Source organism: Scyliorhinus torazame, chromosome 13 (genome assembly GCF_047496885.1).
Source record: "Scyliorhinus torazame isolate Kashiwa2021f chromosome 13, sScyTor2.1, whole genome shotgun sequence".
NCBI classification, from domain to species: domain Eukaryota; kingdom Metazoa; phylum Chordata; class Chondrichthyes; order Carcharhiniformes; family Scyliorhinidae; genus Scyliorhinus; species Scyliorhinus torazame.
In genome coordinates this window covers 81,682,151-81,702,574 of record NC_092719.1, presented here as the reverse complement: position 1 = coordinate 81,702,574, position 20,424 = coordinate 81,682,151, and the positions used below count along the sequence as shown (strand labels likewise).

Here is a 20,424-nt window from a genome sequence, read left to right as displayed (position 1 = left end):
AGAAAGGTAGGTAGTTCGACCCTGAGCCCCCAGCACACAGACACGTGCGAGCCCATAAAGATATATGTGGCCGGATCTTCCACAGTATTGGAAGGGAAGCGCATAACAGGATTTGGTATTCATGTTGAGGATGCGCAGGGACGCACCCGAGAAGAAATAGCAATAAAACTTCCAGGACACTTAGGCGCGCAGGCAGCAGAACCTGCGGCCATCGCATACATAGTGGAACAGCCAGATTCCTTCCCCAGCCCAGCAGACATATACTCGGACAGCCGCTATGTCTGCAACAGACTTACAGAATTCCTGTCCCTGTGGAAAGCAAGAGGATTTGTTTCCGCAGATGGAAAACCCCTCCCTTCAGCCCCATTGCTCCGTCACATCTTAGAGAGAGCACAGAACAGGACTTTTGGTATAGTCAAAGTTCGAAGTCACCATCGTTCCCCCCACCCCCGGGAAATGTAAAAGCCGACGCACTGGCTAAAGCAGGTTCTAGGCACGGATATTTTTGGACACCCCCCGAAAGCGCACCAGTGAATGCAGTTCAGGTCTCGCAGACTAATATCGAGGATTTAGTGCAGGCCCAGAAGCAGGACAGCAATCTCAGGGAGATTTTAAAAGGAAATTATCCAGGACCCTACGAGAGGTTTAAAAATGCACTGACCACACATGACGGTGTGGTGTTAAAAGACACCCTTTATGTGGTTCCTGAACAGGACAGGAATCAACTGATTTGTTTATTCCATGACGGTCATGGACATCAGGGAATCGATCCCACTACAGCCCACCTCAGGAAGCTTTGTTGGTGGCCGAATTTAAAGGACGATGTTAATCACTATATCGAGAATTGTCTTATCTGTGCCCAGAATAATCCGGACAGATATGCCAAAAAGGTTCAACTCAGTCACACCCGACCCGTTAATGGCCCCTGGACTAACCTCCAGATTGATTTTATAGGACCATTGCCCCCTTGCAGCCACAGACCTCACCCTTTCGGCTGTGCTCCTCCAGGAACGGCACGACCAGTTAAGGCCCATAGCTTACGCCTCCAGAATTTTAGATGCTGTGGAGCAGGGATTTTCAGCCTGTGAGAGGCACCTGCTCGCAGTATTTTGGGTACTCGTGGTAATAGACACGTTTACGAAATGGGTGGAAGCATTCCCAGCCAGAACAAACACTGCAAAGACCACAGCCAAGATTTTAACCCAGCACATCTTTACAAGATGGGGACACCCCCGCAGCATTGAATCCGACGAAGGGATTTTACGGGACGTGTCATGAAGAACAACCTCACGATATTTGGCATTACCCCAAAGTTCCACATTGCATACCGCCCCCAATCAAGTGGTATCGTGGAGCGCATGAATCAGACCCTAAAATCCACCCTCAGAAAAATGGTCCAGCAAAACAACACCACTTGGGACTCAGTCCTCCCTTTTGTGCTGATGTTTTTGCGTAATACAGTTTGAACTTCGACAGGTTACACACCACACACCCTCATGACCAGACGCTCCATGAAAGGCACAGAATTTTTATTAGGTTTAGACTTGGCCAGCCCCGAGGTGACGGCCCTCACACACGAGAAAGCAGTAGAGCAATTAGTAGATAATGTTAAAACGGCTCAGCTAGCAGCTGCAGTGAAATTGGGCACAAGAAAGAAACAGAGCAAGACTTGTTTCGATAAGGCAGTGCATGCGACTGAGTACAGTGTAGGACAGCAAGTCATGCTCTCCGTATACAACCTCAGCACATTCCTGTCACCTAAGTACTCGGGTCCATACTCCATTGCGGACGAAGTAAGCCCTTCCGTCTACAAGATAAAGTACCCCAATGGAAAGACTACGTGGTTCCATGTCAACCAACTGAAGGCATATGGAACACAGTCTAACCACGCACACCACGTCATGCTCGACGCAGCAGACCACACCCCGCCCACCGCCAACGTAACCCTACCCTCCCCCAACACATCCAGCCCAGCCACGGACTCAACCTCGACTCCACCCCCAAAATATACACTCCGCCCCGGAACGCCCACAGACTGCAGTAGCAGCGACTGTGACTCGGACGATAGCCACAGCACACCACCCTACTATCCCCATGCAACAGGACCCACACCCAGCGAATCTGACCACAATTCGAGTGATCCCTTCATGATCACTTTCCTAAACAAACCCCACCACCGACCACCGACCCACAATGACGACCCCGATTCCGCCCCTACACAACTAGACACCACCTATTGGCACAGAGACAATTCGTACAGCCTCGTCCAGAATGACGAGAGCGATCCCAGGTCATACCAAGCAGCCCTATCAGCCCTGATACACTCGAGAGTTTGGCATCCAGGAGAAGATGACGACCTTGAGTCTGACTCCCAAAACGCGAACCCCTTTGCGACCCTATTCGCAACCGATAACTGAGGTGTCCCGATGATGTTTTAAAAGGAACCGCTTGGGAGAAAATGGTGTCCTTTCTGATGGAACCTGCAGCATGTTTTATGTTGTTTGTAGTGTATTGTTAAATGTTGTATGTCAGACCGGATACTTTTTTTTCCACGGCCCCACGCCTTTTCGGCCGAAACCTCTGAGGACTTGCCCACAGAGACTTGCTATTGGCCAGGCGCTAGTTCAGAGGAACTAGTTTGTCTCCATAGACTCGTTAAGGTCCCAGACACCAGTTCAGCGGAACTCGTCTCTCGACGGAAACCCAGACCCCCGTTCATAACTGCCCTTCTGGTTCGAGGAAAGAACCAATACGGCAACCCCCCACGATGACTACATTTCTTGCTCAGGCAGTGGAGAAACGGCTTGGGACCCGCCCTGCCTGGGAACCGCCCCCTGGTCAGCTACGCTCGGGTAGGGGACACACAGCATTGGTGGCCGTCCTACCCGGGGACTCCAGCCAACTCTTACCCGTCGCGGCCCATACGCCCCTCATTTTGGAAAGTTTTAGTTCAAAAAGTTTTGTTTGTTTCAGGTAACCCTTAGGTTGCCAACCACATGCTATTTACATCCTCAAACATTTGCATGGTAAATTGCACAGTCTGCGAGACAGCTCGCACTGGTTCATTATTTGAAAGTGTGTCTTGTCCTAAAATTCCAAATTTTTGGAAACAAAATGAGGGAGTCACACATAGTGACCAATTATAAAGGGAGTAATTGGCACTAAAGGACAGACAGACTATCGTACGAGATGTTAAACCAAGATAGTTACAGACACTATGCTTGTTTCCACAGAACTCCAGAAGCTCCAAGAGAAGAGAAGAGAAGTGAACGAAGAAGAACCATGAGGACATCCTCCGCGTGGTTCATCGTTATAATGGACATTTGGTTGCGCGCGACCACGAACCCCATGACCTCAAGCCCCCCAGCTGTTAATGATTCACTTCCGCACAGTACCCAGAGCCCAGTCACAAGCGACACCACACCATCTTGGTGTACCAGGTTTATAACCTGGTACTCCCTGTCCTACTTGATAGAATCCCTATTGGTATTGACGATACTCTTCTGCATTGTGCAGACTATGCGTCTGAGAAAATGGAGAAGGAGAGCCTACCGCGCTCGCACCCCGGTATATAGGATCAGATCCCCTATTTTCGGGTACGATCAGATCCCCGATCCCCGCCATCTATAATAAAGAGCATTCGTTTGCGTTTTTGTTGTAAATAAAGAAATGTTCATGAGCAATTGTACGATCCTGAGCTTGACTGCCAAACCAGGAAAAAGGTGCATAAACTGCTATGATTTTGTTTGTATGGTTGAGGAAGTTAGAGTGATGAAATGTTTAAGTGAGAGTAGTGTATTAAGGATAGTTAGAGGTTCCCATTTTCTTGTTTTGTAATGCATGTCCCTGTTTGACATAGCGCCCCTTAGAATTGTCAGTTAAAATTTTTTTTGCATAGTTATGGTAAGTGCAGAGGCCATGAAAGAAGTGCTTGCCGGGTCAGGAAATGGAAAGTAACGTAGTTATGTGATCCTTCACGCTTCGCTTTAGGATCACAAGGAGGAAGTGTAGCAACCTAAATTGGCCAACTCCCGATTTAAAATGGCGAACGACAAAGGCTGATGGGAAATTTAGCCAGCACAGGCAGAAACCAGCAGGTGCAGGTTTGCTGTGTATTTAACTCTACAAAAGGCCACACAGCATCGATACCAGCGACCATCAGCATAATAATGTAGCAGCCATCTACATACTGATGAGCAATCCCCGGGAACAATAGCAACATTTGGGACACCCAAAACTAAGCCAGACTCCCCGGCGCCAGCAGGAGCCAACACAAAAGAGGTTAACGAAAACCTCAAGACCGCACATCGATCAGGGAACCGCTCCAGTATTGGCGAAATCGAACCAAGCGATTGGAACAAAGTCCAATCACCTAGAACCAGGTACAGGGTCCGCCCCGAGAGGCGGGAAGCCCCTGGGGCCTATAAGAGTTAAGCCCCAAGTTCAAATCGCTCTCTTCTTCCTGCCCGGGTCACCTAGCAACACGAACCAACATTGACCGTGACCGGTGCAGTGACCGCCGAAAGCCCGTAAGTCTTAATTCAACGCTCGCTACGAGATAGGCGCTCCTAGCTACCAATCCGTACCAACTTCGAATCCCGCAGACTCAGAACCCGAACGAAAGGCCATTTGTTTCCCTGGCCTGGTGGGCCAGTCCGAAGTTAAGTATAGGCCTGTTAGTTATAGAAGTAGCTTAGACATAGAATTTGTGCATGAGTAGCGATTACTGTGTATAATAAATGTGCTTTGATTTGAATCTTACTAATCGGTGTATTGAGTTATTGATCATTACTTGGACTTGAACCTCGTGGCGGTATCATAAAGGTACCTGGCGACTCGAGAGCAAAGGTAATAAAACAGAGCAATTGAACCAACCGGAAAGGTTAGCAACAACTGTTGTATCAGTTTGATTATTCATCTGTTAATAATGTGTTAAATAAATTTGGTTCACATTGATACTTTAAAGAAGTTGTGCAGTGATACTCTCGTCACTTCTGAAGATTAAAGTGGAACCGTACCAAGATCTTACTGTGGAGTATTAAGAAATATTTATCAAAGCAGATTTATTGCTTGTTTCCAATTACACCACTTGGATCTCAGGGTCGAAATGGTTTGGGAGTTGGGACAGAGCCCTGCAAAATATTTAAGATACATAAGGTAAAGTAATATAGAATAAGATCCAAAAAAACCCAAAAGCATAACATCTCCTCCTCCCATCGCCATCATACTCACCTAACCCAGGATAGATTTGGCTGAATCCCTGTAATGAGAATGTTACTGATGTACACCAGTACAGCAGTCCTGTTAGCTGCACAGTCCTTTTCAGAATCATATAGTAAACACGCTGTCTTTTTACCATGGGTTGTCTCTGGTAAAACACATCTTACTAATGTGTCACTCTTAATAGTACAGTTGCTCGATCTGGTGGATAAATATATTTTAAAACAGTAAATATTAATATTCTGTTTAATGTACAAATTTTACTTGTTTGTGATTGTTTTTGTGACCAGCTGTGTGAAAGAATTATTGCTAGATCAGGGACTTCACAGCTGGAGGAATAATAACTCTCTGTCTACATTATAAACAAAGATACACTAACCCTCAATGTGGAAAAAGCAGTGCTCCATTTATCAATAATCAGACCTTTCAGAAGTGAAATTAGGAAACACTTCCTACACAAAGGGTAGTGGAAGTGTGGATCTCTCTTCTCCAAATGGAATTAATGCTCGTAAACTGTTAACTTTAAATCTAGCATTCACAGATTTTTGTCAGCCAAAGGGATTTGGGGTATAGGTCACAGGTCAGGTAAGATCTCATTGAATGGTGGAACAAGCCCAAAAGGGCCAAATGTCCTCCTCCTGTTCCTTTGTTTCGATGCCAAGTCAAAAAGAATTAATAATTAGTTATTCAAAAGGAACAAATCTAACTACTCTTCATGGATGACTACAATTTGTACCTACTTGGCTGTTACATAGTCACTAATTCCTTTGATGTGAAGCACAGCACGTGATCCAATACTTAGACCAGAACCAAAAATGGTCACTGTGGCCCTCCTGGATGAAGCCACACGTTTTGGTTCCAGAGACTTAACGACTGATTCCTGATAAAAGAAAAGAGGTTTCAAAACTACTGTTTTGCTTAAAAAGACTTGCATTTCTATAACACCTTTCACAATCTCAGGGTGTTCCAAATCATAACCACTGAAGCACTTTTGAAGTGCAATAAGTGTTATAATGCAGGGAACACAACAATGGAATTCATAGAATTCTTACAGTGCAGAAGCCCACTGAGTCTGCACCGACCGTCCAAAAGAGGACTCCACCTAGGTTCACTCTCCCACCCTATCCCTGTAACCCTGAGCTTTGATCATGACCAATCCAGCTAATCTGCACATCTTTGGACTGTGGGAGAAAACATCAGCAGGCACACTTTCACATTAATTTTTTTTTAAAATGATCAATTTATTACCGCAACATTGTCTTATTTCTGCTTAGCAAGTTGTTTCTTTTCTTCAAACTCAACCTTTTTTTTGAAATTCATGTACCTTTATGAAATTTCTTCACTGGTCCCTCGAGTGCGAAAAAAATAGAAACGTGACCCATGCAAAAATATTGACATGCTTACTCAACACCATCCAGGACAAGGCAGGCTGCTTGATTGGCACCCCGCTACAACTTTGAACATCCACTCCCTCCACTACCAATGCACAGTATCAACAGTGTGTACCATCTACAAAATGCACTGCAGCAACTCACCAAGACCCCTTCATTAGCAGCGGCCAAATGCAGAACTTCGACCAACTAGAATGATAAGGAAAGCAGATGAGTGGGAACACCACAACCTGCAGGTTGCCCTCCATCTTGACTTGGAACAATATTGCCATTCCTTCAGTATCGCTGGGTCAAAATCCTGGAACTCCCTCCCTCACAGTACTGTGGACTGCCACAGTTCAACAAGGCAACTCGCCACCACCGTCTCAGGGGAATTAGGGATGGGCAATAAAAATAAATGCGAGCTTAGGCAGCGACACACATTTCCTGTGAAATAATTGTTAATAATTGTTCCACCGTTGGCAGCCGTGCGTTCAGATGCGTGGTCCCTAAAACTCTGGAATTTGTTTCCTAAATCTCTCTACCTCCTGACTACTTAGACTGGAATTGAGGGGCAATCTATTTGTTATTATGTCTCTGGGATGTGAGTAACTCCAGAAAGTCAACATTTATAGCTCATCCCTTTTGCCTTAAGAAAGTGGTGAGCCTTCTTCTTGAACCATCGCAGTCCTTGTGGTGAAGGCGCTTTCACAATGGCATCGTTTGATATTGTTATTGATACTGTTTACAATCTGACAGCACTTAATGCATGGCTAGAGTAAGATTTTGTTTAGACCGAGGAGGGAGGATGGAGAGATGGGGGGGGGGGGGGGGGGGGACGGGGGGGGGGGGGCGGGGCGGGGGGGGGGGGGACTGTCTTTCCTGCAGGATATTAACTTCTGTAATAAAGTGCCAGCTTTATTAAATTGACCATCACAAATTACCATTGATGAAATTTGAACAACATCACTGGGTTACTCATGTAAACACAAGCCTATCACAGCCATGGACTCAAAAGTCATAAAATATGCAGAAGGCATAGAACTTTCTCCCACGGATTACAAAAACCTGGAACTGATGGAAGTTGCATTCCTAGGAATGGTGATTTATATTCATAGCTATAAACAAGAGCTAATCAAAGCTTTATTTATACAATTTAAACATAAAACTTTATTAACTATTGAGTATTCCTTATGTCATGACACCCTGGGTGGTGCGCGGTCAATTCCTGCCCCACTTGATCCGGAGTCGCAACACAGGTGAAATCACATTAAAATACCCGAGGTCCTTGTTTGAGCCCAATAAACTGCAGTCACCAGGTGTGTAACTTTAAAACACAAATAACCTTTTATTATGTAGCATCATAATTAAACGGACAGAAAACTGACTACTATCCCTTTCTAAACTCATTCCTCCAAAATTGCCCCATTCTCTATACAAACACACACACACAGACAAACAACACAGAGTGGAAAGGCTGGTGGAATGGGAAATAAACTAAAAATAAAAGGATAAGGATCTTTGATGCACTGGGATGACTTCCAGTCAATGTCTTTCTGAAATTCAGGCTTTCGTTTTGGTAAATCTTCCTTCTAGGCTTGAGATGGTTTCCGCTGACAAGGTTGTTCAATTTCTCTGCAGACTAAGCATCATTTCAGGTTTACAGCAAAGAATGTGCCATGCACTCACTGCTTTCAGAGCGAGAGAAAGTGAGGCCTTTCACTTCCAAGGCCTAAATACTTCTGCCTCGTTCTCTCAAAAAGCATCACACAGGAACCAATCAGACTGCTGTCAGGCAGAACATTGTCCCTTAGCAAAGCACTGGTTGCCAGTTAACCAATCGAACCAACTCCTTCCAAAGCTGGTTCCAAAATCCACTCGATGCTCAAGAGTCTGACTTCTCCTTTCCAAAATACAAAGCCCGGAAACACGATGTCCTGGCAAGTTGGCTATTTCAACTTTAAATCTTTTACTGAACGGCATATTCCGATTATGGGTCCATGGACCAAACTAATAAAATAAAATAAATGGGAACCAAGGAAATAAACAGGAAGGACTCTTACCGTACAAATCCTTTCTGGAGTACAGAAAACACAGCCTGGTTTTTGGATATCACAACTGTAAACTGTTAAAACAGAAATGTTAATACAATTGGAATGCAAAATCCAGTGCAACAAGAAAGTTCAGGTGCCAGTAACGTAGGTTAGGATGGAAATACTTTTATTTTAAAATCACTTAACACTGCAATGTTAATATTTTACAATTGTTTTGCGGAAGAACAATGATTTAAGTAGGAAGCAAATAGACACCTTAACACAATTGCTATCAAGCCCACTGATTTTATCAGTTAAGCTTGTGAAAGACTTACAGATGAAATTAGTATTCAGCGTTTGTGTAGAACAGTTTAAGGCCATTGTTTAGTAACACAGCCTCCATCTTACCTCAACTCATTGTTAATGACACCCAGCATCCATCTTTCCTCAGGCCATTGTCAATGATTTCCTAACCTCCATTGTTACTGACATTGATCAAACAGTAGGGAAATTGGCCAGGGTTTAATCAGGCAGACGATTTATTATTGTCTGTTCTGTGCTACCGCCTGGGACCAATTTTACCCCTCAGTCTTAACGTCATAAAAGAATAAACAAGGCATTGACAGCATCAACTTGCGGTTGGTGACACAAATTGCACGTCCTGCCTTCTAAGGCTGACAATATTGAAGCAAGCACGGGGAAGGGTTCCTGCTATGAGGAATGCCATAGCATTGCACAAAGTTTTATGCCCCCTGCCCCACCCCTCCACCTGATTGGCAACCTGCTGCTCCCAAGGGACCATAAAATCCAACTTGTTGACGCTGTTATGGGAAGCTAGTCATTGTTTGTTATAGATAGCGGCTGAATCTCATTTCCTCTTATTTAGAAATGAAAGAAAGTTGAAATGATTGCTTATCTGTACTGTTGTTATTGATCAGTCAACAGAACAAATGCCTTATATTCCTAAAGAATTAATATTTTATTACCTGTGACATTGTTGGGATTATCAATAACGATTCTGGGATTTTTTCTGTAGACAATATTCACAGGAATTATCCTCCTTTCAGCCACAAACTGAAATGAAAGCAACAATGCTAATTTCATAAGCGATCAGAGATGACCTCATGCATTTTATTTAGTGTATCAGCAGAAACAAAGGCCAGGGTTTTCCAGTCCTGCCAGTGGTAGGCATCACTGGACTGGAGCATTTGGAAATTGGCCAATAGCCAATTTACTTTAAAAAACTCCAAATCAACAAGTAGGTGGAATGAAAGCCGTTCTCAGGTTAAACCCTGATCTTAATAGAAAACCTGCTGATAAGGGTGGTGTTGCTGTTGTCTGGCTTACCGACCTCTACCTTGCAGAGATTGAGCGCAAACCTCAGGCACTTCTTCCTATTTCTACTGGACCATGACCCCATCATCAAATGTCAAGCATGTTTTCAGGATTATCACTGACCTCGCCTCCTCTGGAGATCTTCACTCCACAGTTTCCAAACTCATAGAACCCAACCCCATACAGCCAGCTTCTACCTCCTTCCCAAAATCTACAACTGGACTGACCTGGCAGAACCATAATTTCAGTCTGTTTCTGCCCCACTGAACTTATTTTGTCCTATCTTGACTCTACTTCATGTCTCGCACAATCTATTCCCACCTACATTTGTGATACTTCTGATGCCTTCCATCATTTGAACAATTTCCAGTTTCCTGGCCCTAACCACCTCTTCTTCACTATGGATGCCCAATCCATTTCCGATACATCAATGACGGTATTAGTGTTGCTTCATGCTGGGACGGGAAAAAATAACCAATTTTGCTTCCAATCTCTCACCTTCACATGTCCCATCTCTGATACTCCCCGACCCTTCCTTGACCTCTCTGTCTCCATTTCTGGTAATAGACTGCCCACAATTTCCATTATAAGCTCACAGCCACCTTGCCTACACCTCCTTACACCCTGCTCTCTGTAAGGGCTACATGCCATTCTCCCATTTCTCCATCTCAATCGCATTTGCTCCGATGATGCTACTGTCCACAACGACACTTCTGACATGGTTTATTTTTTTCACAGCCGATTGGTTCTCCCTCCACTGTGTTTGACAGGTCCTTCAACTGAGCCTGACCCATTTCCCGTACATCTGTCCTCACCTCTTGCCCTCTTTGCCAGAACCATAATAGGGGGCTGGATTCTCCGCCGGCGGGATGTTCCGTTTTGCCGGCAGCCCGGGGGTTTCCCGACAGCGTGGGGCTGACCCACAATGGGAAACCCCATTGACAAGCCGGCGTAACGGAGCATCCCGCCGGCAGGGTGAAACAGAAAGGTGGCATGACGGGATGGAAAATCCAGCCTAGGGTTCCCCTTGGCGTCACTTTCCACGCTACCAGATCTGCATTCAAAGGATCATCCTCCGCCATTTCCGCAACTCCAGGATGATGCTACTAACAAACGCAGCTTCCCCTCGACCTCCCCTGTTAGCATTCGAAAGGCTCTGTTCACTCTGTGGCATCCTGATCCACTCCATCACCCCCTACATCTTATCTTCTGCCTGTGGCCCCTTCCCATGAAATCTCATGAAGTGTAACATCTACATTTTAGACCCTTCTGGATTCAGTTTGAGTTCACCAATTTCGGATCATGAATTCTGTCCTCCATTTTGAATTTTTCCCCAAGTGCCAGTCTTTTTCAACAACACAAAACCCATCACATTTCTACCTCTTTCATGTTCGAGAAGAAGAATCATGTTGATCTCTAAACATTAACTCTGTAATACTCCTTACAGATGCTGCCAGGTCTGCTGAGCTATTTTATATATAAAAATATTTTATATTTTTATTCCATTATACAGGACGTTGTGCGTTGTGCAGCATGCGCACGGCCTGCCGCTGCTGTGATTTTATGAGCAGCTTGGGAAGCATTTGGAGCATTGGACCAATTGAGGCTCTTAGGTGGATAATTAATATGCACTTAAAGGCCACATTTTGCTGCCACTCTTGAGTTACAGGGTGATGGGGAGGGCCTGTGCCCAACATGTAACCCAGCAGGTTTGACCCGACGGGTTTCTGGCCAGTCAAAGGTGATGGGGGTTCCTCTTTTCCGGGCTCCTGATATCAACCAGCGGCACCCCTCCACTAGCCCTCAAAGCTTCCCCACCCACCCTTTATTAAATTTTTCCAATTAAGGGGCAATTTGGCGTGGCCAATCCACCTACCCTGCACGTCTTTGGGTTGTGGGGGTGGTATCCACACATACATGGGGAAAATGTGCAAACTCCACACAGACAGTAACCCGGGGCCGGGATCGAGCCCAGGTTGTCGGTGCCGTGAGGCAGCAGTGCTAACCACTGAACCACTGTGCCGCCCTACCCTTCCCACTCTTTGTATCTAATTCCCCTGCCCTGTCCAACATGGCCACCCGCCCGACCAGGGCCTGCCAGCCAGCCCCGAGCATGTTCCCTGTTGTTTTGGGTCCATTACTGAACGCTTCCTTGATGTCTTCAGTGCAGTACTGGGAGCATTCACTGCTCCTGGTGGCACTGCTGGGACTACAAAGCTGCTGGCCTCTGATTGGCTGACAGCTGTATGAGGCGGGACTTTCACCTGGAGAAGGGATGTAGGTGCCGTCTCAAAAAATGTAAAGTTCTTTCAGCCGAAAAATGGAACTAGGGTGATATGACCAAGTGGAGGCGGATTCACGCCCATCATTTCTGCTGGGGTGCAGGACGTCCGCCATTGCTGTCTAATCCAGCCTAGAAATTCAGACAAGCACAAAAGAGGCCAATGTCTGGATTGATTGATGCTGTGAACTGAGGTCAGTTGTTACACCTGATAAGGAAAGTGGATCTCTTTACAGAAGTTACTTCAGTGTGAACAATACACCAAGGCCAAAGCTGCTAAATTCAGCATAAATAGCAGCCAGTGCGTTTGATATTTTGTGAGGTGGCTTGTTCATACTAAATTACGCTGCGAATTATTTGAAACATCAATAGCATGAATAGAAAAAGGGTTATATAGTAGCTGTCATATGCTTGGAAACTTCCAAAAGCCTTTGGGATGGTCCACTTGAAGAGGGCATATCACTCAATGTGCGGTGAAGTAAGCAGAGGGCGGCAGTAAAGGGCACTAATTCAGATTATAAGGGCATAGGAAGTGGCATTCCATAAAATCAGTGTTGGAACATCTGTTGTTCAGAATTTGCATTAATGTTGGATTTGAGACTAGGGTGTTGTAGCTAACAGCGAGGAAGAATGCTACATAATACAAAAGGAGATCAGAAAATGTACTAACTGGGGAAATGACCTTGATTACATGTCAGGTAATACAGCAGAAAAACAGGAACACCGGGATAAATCTTTCAATCCCACCTGCTGCGGGAATTATTGCAGGCGAGACGGACAATGTAACGGACCATTAAAAGGTCCAATGATCTCTGGTGGGAATTTCTGGCCCCAGGCAGGTGGAACCAGATATTCCCACCCATCGGGTGAAATTCTCCCATCTTGGGTCTAAGTCCATGGTAGAGGTGGGAACATGGGGCGCTATTTTATGGCCACGCTGCGCCCGAAAAACAGCTCGCTGTGGCGCAGTGTGCCGATAAAAGCCGGGAGACCCCGCTCCCAGAGCGTACCTGGCTCGCAACACCTCGCAATATCTAACATGATCTCGTGAGACGTTGAGATTTAAATCCCGCCCATTGTGGGTGGGATCATTTCTTAGCAAATCTGCATATTTAACGTAAGACAGTTCCATGTCTCACTTTAATGTGCAGATTCCTGCGGTACCCGAGAAATGGGCTCAATCCCCTTTGCCTCGAAGACCTTGCGCGAACGCTGTTCAGTACTGGTCTTCAGAAACGGGGAACCAGGTGGAATGGCACTTATGTGGGTCACCCAGGGCAGGGTGGCATCCTGGCAGGGACATCCTGGCAATGCCACCTGGGTGGCAACCTGCCACTTACAAGGTGCCCAGGTGACACTGCCAAGGTGCCAAGCTGGCATTTTTTGTGCGCTGGTGATTGGTCTGGGGTTGCCTTGCGTGGGAGATGTTGGAGGGCTTGGATATCCTCCCACAGTGCTTTGGGGCTTGGAGATGGGGTTCGGGGGTTGCATCGGGGGCATTGGCGATCGGGATGTTATTTTAAAATGGTGTCCTGATCTCCCGCTACAATGAGGAACTTGGAGAACCTGGCCAGATTGGTGGATCCGATAAAGGCGGGGATCGACTGTATGGAGATGAGGTTCGAGGCCCAGGGCCAGGCGATCCGGAAGGTGGAGCAGGTGGTTGCGGAGCATGAGGAGCAGCTTGCCTGAATGGCTGTGGAGATGGGGTTGATGAGAGATCAACAGAAGAGGCTGCAGGAGAAGGTGGAGGACCTGGAGAGTAGATTGTACAGGCAGAACTTGAGGATCGAGGGCCTGCTGAGGGCAGGATGCCGGTGCCTATGTGGCGCAGATGTTCGAAAAGCTGCTAGGCGAAGGAGTGTTTGCTCGGTCCTTGGCGGTGGACCGGGTGCACAGGGCGCTTATGAGGAAGCCACAAGGGAACGAGCCACCGAGGGTAATTGTGGTGCGACTGCACCAGTTCCTGGATAAGGAACTGATTTTGAGGTGGGCCAGACAGACGAGGTGTGTACTTGGGAAGGCAGCGAACTGTGCATCGATCAGGACCTGGGTGCAGGGCTGGCCAAAAGGAGGGCGAGCTTCAATAAGGTGAAGTTGGCCCTCTTCAAGAAGGGAGTGAAGTTCGGCATGGTATACCCAGCGCGTTTGTGGGTAATGTATGAAGGCCTGGACTCTACTTCCAATCAGCCCGCCATGTATTTTTCGGTGCCGGAGTCGACCCGCCAGCGGAATCTACTGGTCATGCTGTTGTCAACGGGATTTCCTGTTGCTAGCACCCCCCGTCTCCGGGAAGCCTGTGCGCCGGTGTGAGACCAGAATTTTCTGCCAGCGTCAACAGCCAGTAAATCCCGCCCTAAGTGTGGGCTTGACCAGGGAGAAACACCACAAGGCCCAAAAAAGTGACTAAGTGCAGTTAGATAGCGGTGGGGAACTCGCCGACAGAGCCGGCGGGAAACTCCCAGCAAAACCTGCTACAAATGACACTTCAGCGAGCGCGTTTAGCCACGTTTCCCAGCACTCGTTGCGTGGTCTTGTGAGGCGTAGCAAGCCAGGTAGATCCCTGGAGCAAGGTCACCTGGCATTTACCAGCATTCTCCTGGTACTGACTTTCAGACACAATGTGGCCGGTAGAAATGTTTCCATTAGATTGTGACCATGATCTTTTACTTCTACCTCAGGGAGGAGGGCCGGTTTAGCTCAGTCGGCCGCTGATGTCGGGTCTAGTAGATGGCCGCAGCCAATCTGACTCGGCTGAGAACTCGGACTACCCGCAACTGGGAGCTCCGTGGTGCAGAGTGAGGCCAACAGCGCAAGTTCAATTACTGTACCGACTGAGGTTATTCATGAAGGCCCCACTTATTCAACCTTGTCCCTCGTCTGAGGTGTGGTGATCCTCAGGTTAAATCACCACCAGTCAGCTCTGCCCCTCAAAGGGGAAAGCAGCCTTTGGCCATCTGGGACAATGGCGACTTTACTTTTACCTAAGAGAGCAGACTCTGTTTAACATCATGTGCAAAAAACATCACTTCTGATACTCCCTCAGTACTGCACTGAAATGCCAGTTTGGATTATCCACTCAAGTGTCTGTGATGAATGGTTACTGTACCCTTAACATCATGTAGGTGATGCCCCTTTAAGAACGGGTTTGGAACCCTGGGGACTCCGCCTTCAGCTCCGCCCACCAGGGAGCCGTAGAAAAGGTAACGCCCTGTAGGCGGCACTCAGTAAGCAGACGTCTCTGTAGCTGGCTAGTTCTCTGCTTATTAAAGCCTTCATTTACCATTCCACACTCTCGTGTCATTATTGAGGGTACTACAATTTAATAAGCAGACTACGTTTGGATTGACGCCGGTCTCAAGCCAGAAAAGCTCAACCTGGAAGCAGAAACCGGAGGCCAAAGAAATTTTTAAGTACTGGCTCCGCTGCTTCGAGGCCTACCTGGAATCCTCGGAAACTCCAGTCCTAGGGCCTCGCAAGCTGCGCCTACACCACGCCCGGGTGAGCCATAGAATCTCCGCCATGATCGAGAAGGTGACCCCTTACAACGAGGCAATCGAGATCCTGCGAAAGCGTTTAGTCAAATCCATAAATGAGGTCCATGCACGGCACCTGCTCTCTACCTGCCGGCAGCGCTCAGGGAAACGCTGGATGTGTACGTGGAAACACCGCCTGCAACAATTCACCGCGCTCGCCAGGAACTGCAACCATCAGGATGTGATGGGGGAAGTCCACATGAACCTGCGCAACCGAGACGCCTTCGTGTCCGGCATCCGTTCGACCTCTATCAGGCAGCGACTCCTCGAAAATGGAGCTAAAGACCTTCAGGACATAGTAACGCTTGCTACCTCACTGGAAGTGGCCCGCCACAACCTAAGCATGTACGCCGCAGACCCTGCGAGCCCCCCTCGGACTTCCCCAGACTCGGCCACGCTACGGGCCTGCACCGCGCGGTGACCCGCCCAGACCGGGGGCACACCGTACTATTTCTGTGAGCAGGGCCAGCATCCACGTCAACGCTGCCCAGCCCGCTCCACCATCCGCAGCGATTGCGGAAAGAAGGGGCATTTCGCGAGGGTCTGCCTGGCCAGGCCCAAGGCCCAGAAACAAAAAGCTCACCAGGCCCGAGAATTGAGCTCACAGACCCACAGGTCCCACAACGCAGCTGCGCACCGGCCGGACATGCCCCTTTCTGACGCTTCATTGGTCTCGTGCGAGTCATGGGGCGGCCACCTTGGTGGCCGCCATCTTCTCCGAAAATCGAGCTCACAGGCCCACAGGCCCCACAACGCGGCTGCGCACCGGCCGGACACGCCCCTTTCTGATGCGTCATCAGCCTCGTGCGAGTCATGTGGTGGCCATCTTGGCGGCGGGCATCTTCTAGACCCGACATCAGCGGCCATTTTGTGAATCTGACTCGGCTGAGGACTCGGACTACCCACAACTGGGAGCGATCACCCTCAACCAATCGCGGCCAAAGCACCTGCGGAACTCCATGATGCAGGTCCAGATCAACGGGCGCGACACTCCCTGCCTCTTCGACTCCAGGAGCACCGAGAGCTTTGTCCATCCAGAAAAAGTAAGGCGGTGCTCCTTGCGCACCTATCCAGCTTCCCAAACCATAGCCCTCGCCTCCAGGTCCCACTCGGTCCAAATCAAGGGGTATTGTATTGCGAATCTCGCGATCCAGGGCGCCGAATACACTCATTTCAATCTCTATATCCTCCCTCACCTCTGCCCCCCCTGCTGCTCGGTCTGGATTTCCAATGCAGCCACCGAAGCCTGACCCTGAAGTTTGGCGGATCCTTGTGTGGTAAACCACTGTGTTCTTATATTCAGGGTTGTACGGTAGAACCTGCACTACAGGTTCACCTGGGCCCCTGCATGCTAGCTCCGCCCAGGAGCCGAGTTATAAATATGTGTGGCCTTCAGCTCGCAGCCATTTCGTCAGCTGCTGTCGGAGGCCACACTTCAGACACTAATAAAGCCTCAGTTTGAATTCAACTTCGTCTCCAGCCAAATTGATCGTGCCTCAATTTATTAGTATCTGATTCAGAAGATGGACCTTCGGATTGAACCAGATCGACTACAGCTGGATCCACACGCAAGCGACTCCAGAAAGGACTTCCAGCACTGGCTAGCTTGTTTTGAAGCGTATATCAACGCAGCGCCGACCCCTGTTCCATTCCAGAGGCTCAGAAGATTCAAATCTTGTACTCCAGACTCAGCTCCAAAATCTTCCCGCTGACCCAGGATGCGCCCAATTACGCTGATGCTATGACTCGACTCAAAGAAAATTATGAGCAGAAGACGAACGCGTTCTTCGCCAGACACGCGCTCGCAACGCGTACTACCTGGTGAGTCCTGGGGAGAAGGGGGAGCTGGTATGGGGTGGGGTGGTCGGGGTGGGAGGGCGCCGTTGGGGGGAGATACGGCTACGTGGGAACCGGGAGAGGAGCTGGATTGAAAAAGGAGATGGCTAGTCGACAAGGGAGGGGGGGTAAAGACCCCCCCAACCCGGCTGATCACGTGGAATGTGAGAGGGCTGAACGGGCCGATTAAGAGGGCACGGGTACTCGCACACCTAAAAAAACTTAAGGCAGATGTGGTTATGCTGCAGAAGACGCATCTGAAGCTGATAGACCAGGTCAGACTTCGCAAAGGATGGGTGGGGCAGGTGTTTCATTCAGGGCTAGATGCAAAAAACAGGGGGGTGGCTATATTAGTGGGGAAGCGGGTAATGTTTGAGGCAAAGACCATAGTGGCGGATAGTGGGGGCAGATACGTGATGGTGAGTGGCAGATTGCAAGGGGAGGCGGTGGTTTTAGTGAACGTATATGCCCCGAACTGGGATGATCCCAATTTTATGAGGCGTATGTTGGGACGCATCCCGGACCTAGAGGCGGGAAAGTTGGTAATGGGTGGAGATTTTAATACGGTGCTGGACCCAGGGCTGGACAGATCGAGGTCCAGGACCGGAAGGAGGCCGGCTGCAGCTAGGGTGCTCAAGGACTTTATGGAGCAGATGGGAGGAGTAGACCCCTGGAGATTTAGTAGACCTAGGAGTAAGGAGTTCTCGTTTTTCTCCTATGTCCACAAAGTTTATTCACGGATAGACTTTTTTGTTTTGGGAAGGGCACTGATCCCGAAGGTGACGGGGACGGAGTACACGGCTATAGCTATTTCGGACCACGCTCCACATTGGGTGGACCTGGAGATAGGGGAGGAAAAAGAACAGCACCCACCCTGGAGAATGGACATGGGATTATTGGCAGATGAGGGGGTGTGCTTAAGGGTGAGGGGGTGTATTGAAAGGTACTTGGAACTCAATGACAATGGGGAGGTTCAGGTGGGAGTGGTCTGGGAGGCGTTGAAGGCTGTGGTTAGAGGGGAGCTGATATCTATCAGGGCACATAAAGGAAAGCAGGAGGGTAGGGAAAGGGAGCGGTTGTTGAAAGAACTTTTGAGGATGGACAGACAATATGCAGAGGCACCGGAGGAGGGACTGTACAGGGAAAGGCAAAGGCTACATGTAGAATTTGACTTGCTGACTACGGGTAATGCAGAGGCACAATGGAGGAAGGCACAGGGTGTACAGTACAAATATGGGGAGAAGGCGAGCAGGTTGCTGGCCCACCAACTGAGGAAAAGGGGAGCAGCGAGGGAGATAGGGGGGGTGAGAGATGAGGAGGGAGAGATGGAGCGGGGAGCGGAGAGAGTGAATGGAGTGTTCAAGGCATTTTATGAAAGATTATATGAAGCTCAGCCCCCGGAAGGGAAGGAGAGAATGATGTGCTTTCTGGATCAGCTGGAATTTCCTAAGGTGGAGGAGCAGGAGAGGGCGGGACTGGGAGCACAGATTGAGACGGAGGAAGTAATGAAAGGGATTGGAAGCATGCAGGCGGGGAAGGCCCCGGGACCAGACGGATTCCCAGTGGAATTCTATAGGAAATATATGGACTTGCTGGCCCCGCTACTGATGAGAACCTTTAATGAGGCTAGGGAAAGGGGGCAACTGCCTCCGACTATGTCAGAGGCAAAGATATCGCTCCTCCTAAAGAAGGAAAAAGACCCGCTGCAATGCGGGTCCTATAGGCCCATTGCCCTCCTGAATGTGGATGCTAAGATTCTGGCAAAGGTAATGGCAACGAGGATAGAGGATTGTGTCCCGGGGGTGGTTCATGAGGACCAAACTGGGTTTGTGAAGGGGAGACAGCTGAACACAAATATACGGAGGCTGCTAGGGGTAATGATGATGCCCCCACCAGAGGGGGAAGCGGAGATAGTGGTGGCGATGGATGCCGAGAAAGCATTTGATAGAGTGGAGTGGGATTATTTGTGGGTGGTGCTGAGGAGATTTGGCTTTGGAGATGGGTATATCAGATGGGTACAGTTGCTGTATAGGGCCCCGATGGCGAGCGTGGTCACGAATGGACGGGGGTCTGATTATTTTCGGCTCCATAGAGGGACGAGGCAGGGATGTCCTCTGTTCCGTTATTGTTTGCATTGGCGATTGAGCCCCTGGCCATAGCATTGAGGGGTTCCAGGAAGTGGAGGGGAGTACTCAGGGGAGGAGAAGAACACCAGGTATCTCTGTATGCGGATGATTTGTTGTTGTATGTGGCGGACCCGGCGGAGGGGATGCCAGAGATAATGCGGATACTTGGAGAGTTTGGGGAGTTTTCAGGGTATAAATTGAACATGGGGAAAAGTGAGTTGTTCGTGGTGCATCCAGGGGAGCAGAGCAGGGAAATAGAGGATTTACCGTTGAGGAAGGTAACAAGGGACTTCCGGTACTTGGGGATCCAGATAGCCAAGAATTGGGGTACATTACACAGGCTTAATTTAACGCGGTTAGTGGAACAGATGGAGGAGGACTTTAAGAGATGGGACATGGTGTCCCTGTCACTGGCAGGTAGGGTGCAGGCGGTTAAAATGGTGGTCCTCCCGAGATTCCTTTTTGTGTTTCAGTGCCTCCCGGTGGTGGTCACGAAGGCTTTTTTCAAGAGAATCGAGAAGAGTATTATGAGTTTTGTTTGGGCCGGGAAGACCCCGAGAGTGAGGAGGGGATTTTTGCAGCGTAGTAGGGACAGGGGGCGGTTGGCACTACCGAGCCTAAACGACTATTACTGGGCTGCCAATGTTTCAATGGTGTGTAAGTGGATGGGAGAAGGGGAGGGAGCGG

At 48.5% G+C, this 20,424-nt stretch overlaps 1 protein-coding gene across 1 annotated transcript in view; it reads right to left on the bottom strand.

Annotated features, from left to right (window-relative positions):
* plxnc1 (plexin C1) overlaps positions 1-20,424 on the bottom strand; it is a 361,547-nt gene that overhangs the window by 223,526 nt on the left and 117,597 nt on the right. The window contains exons 11-14 of the mRNA XM_072471872.1: positions 9,610-9,697; positions 8,654-8,715; positions 5,961-6,100; positions 5,233-5,421 (exon numbers count right to left, since the gene is read on the bottom strand). Coding sequence (XP_072327973.1) covers positions 5,233-5,421; positions 5,961-6,100; positions 8,654-8,715; positions 9,610-9,697 — 479 coding nt within the window. The remainder of the gene's footprint in view (positions 1-5,232; positions 5,422-5,960; positions 6,101-8,653; positions 8,716-9,609; positions 9,698-20,424) is intronic.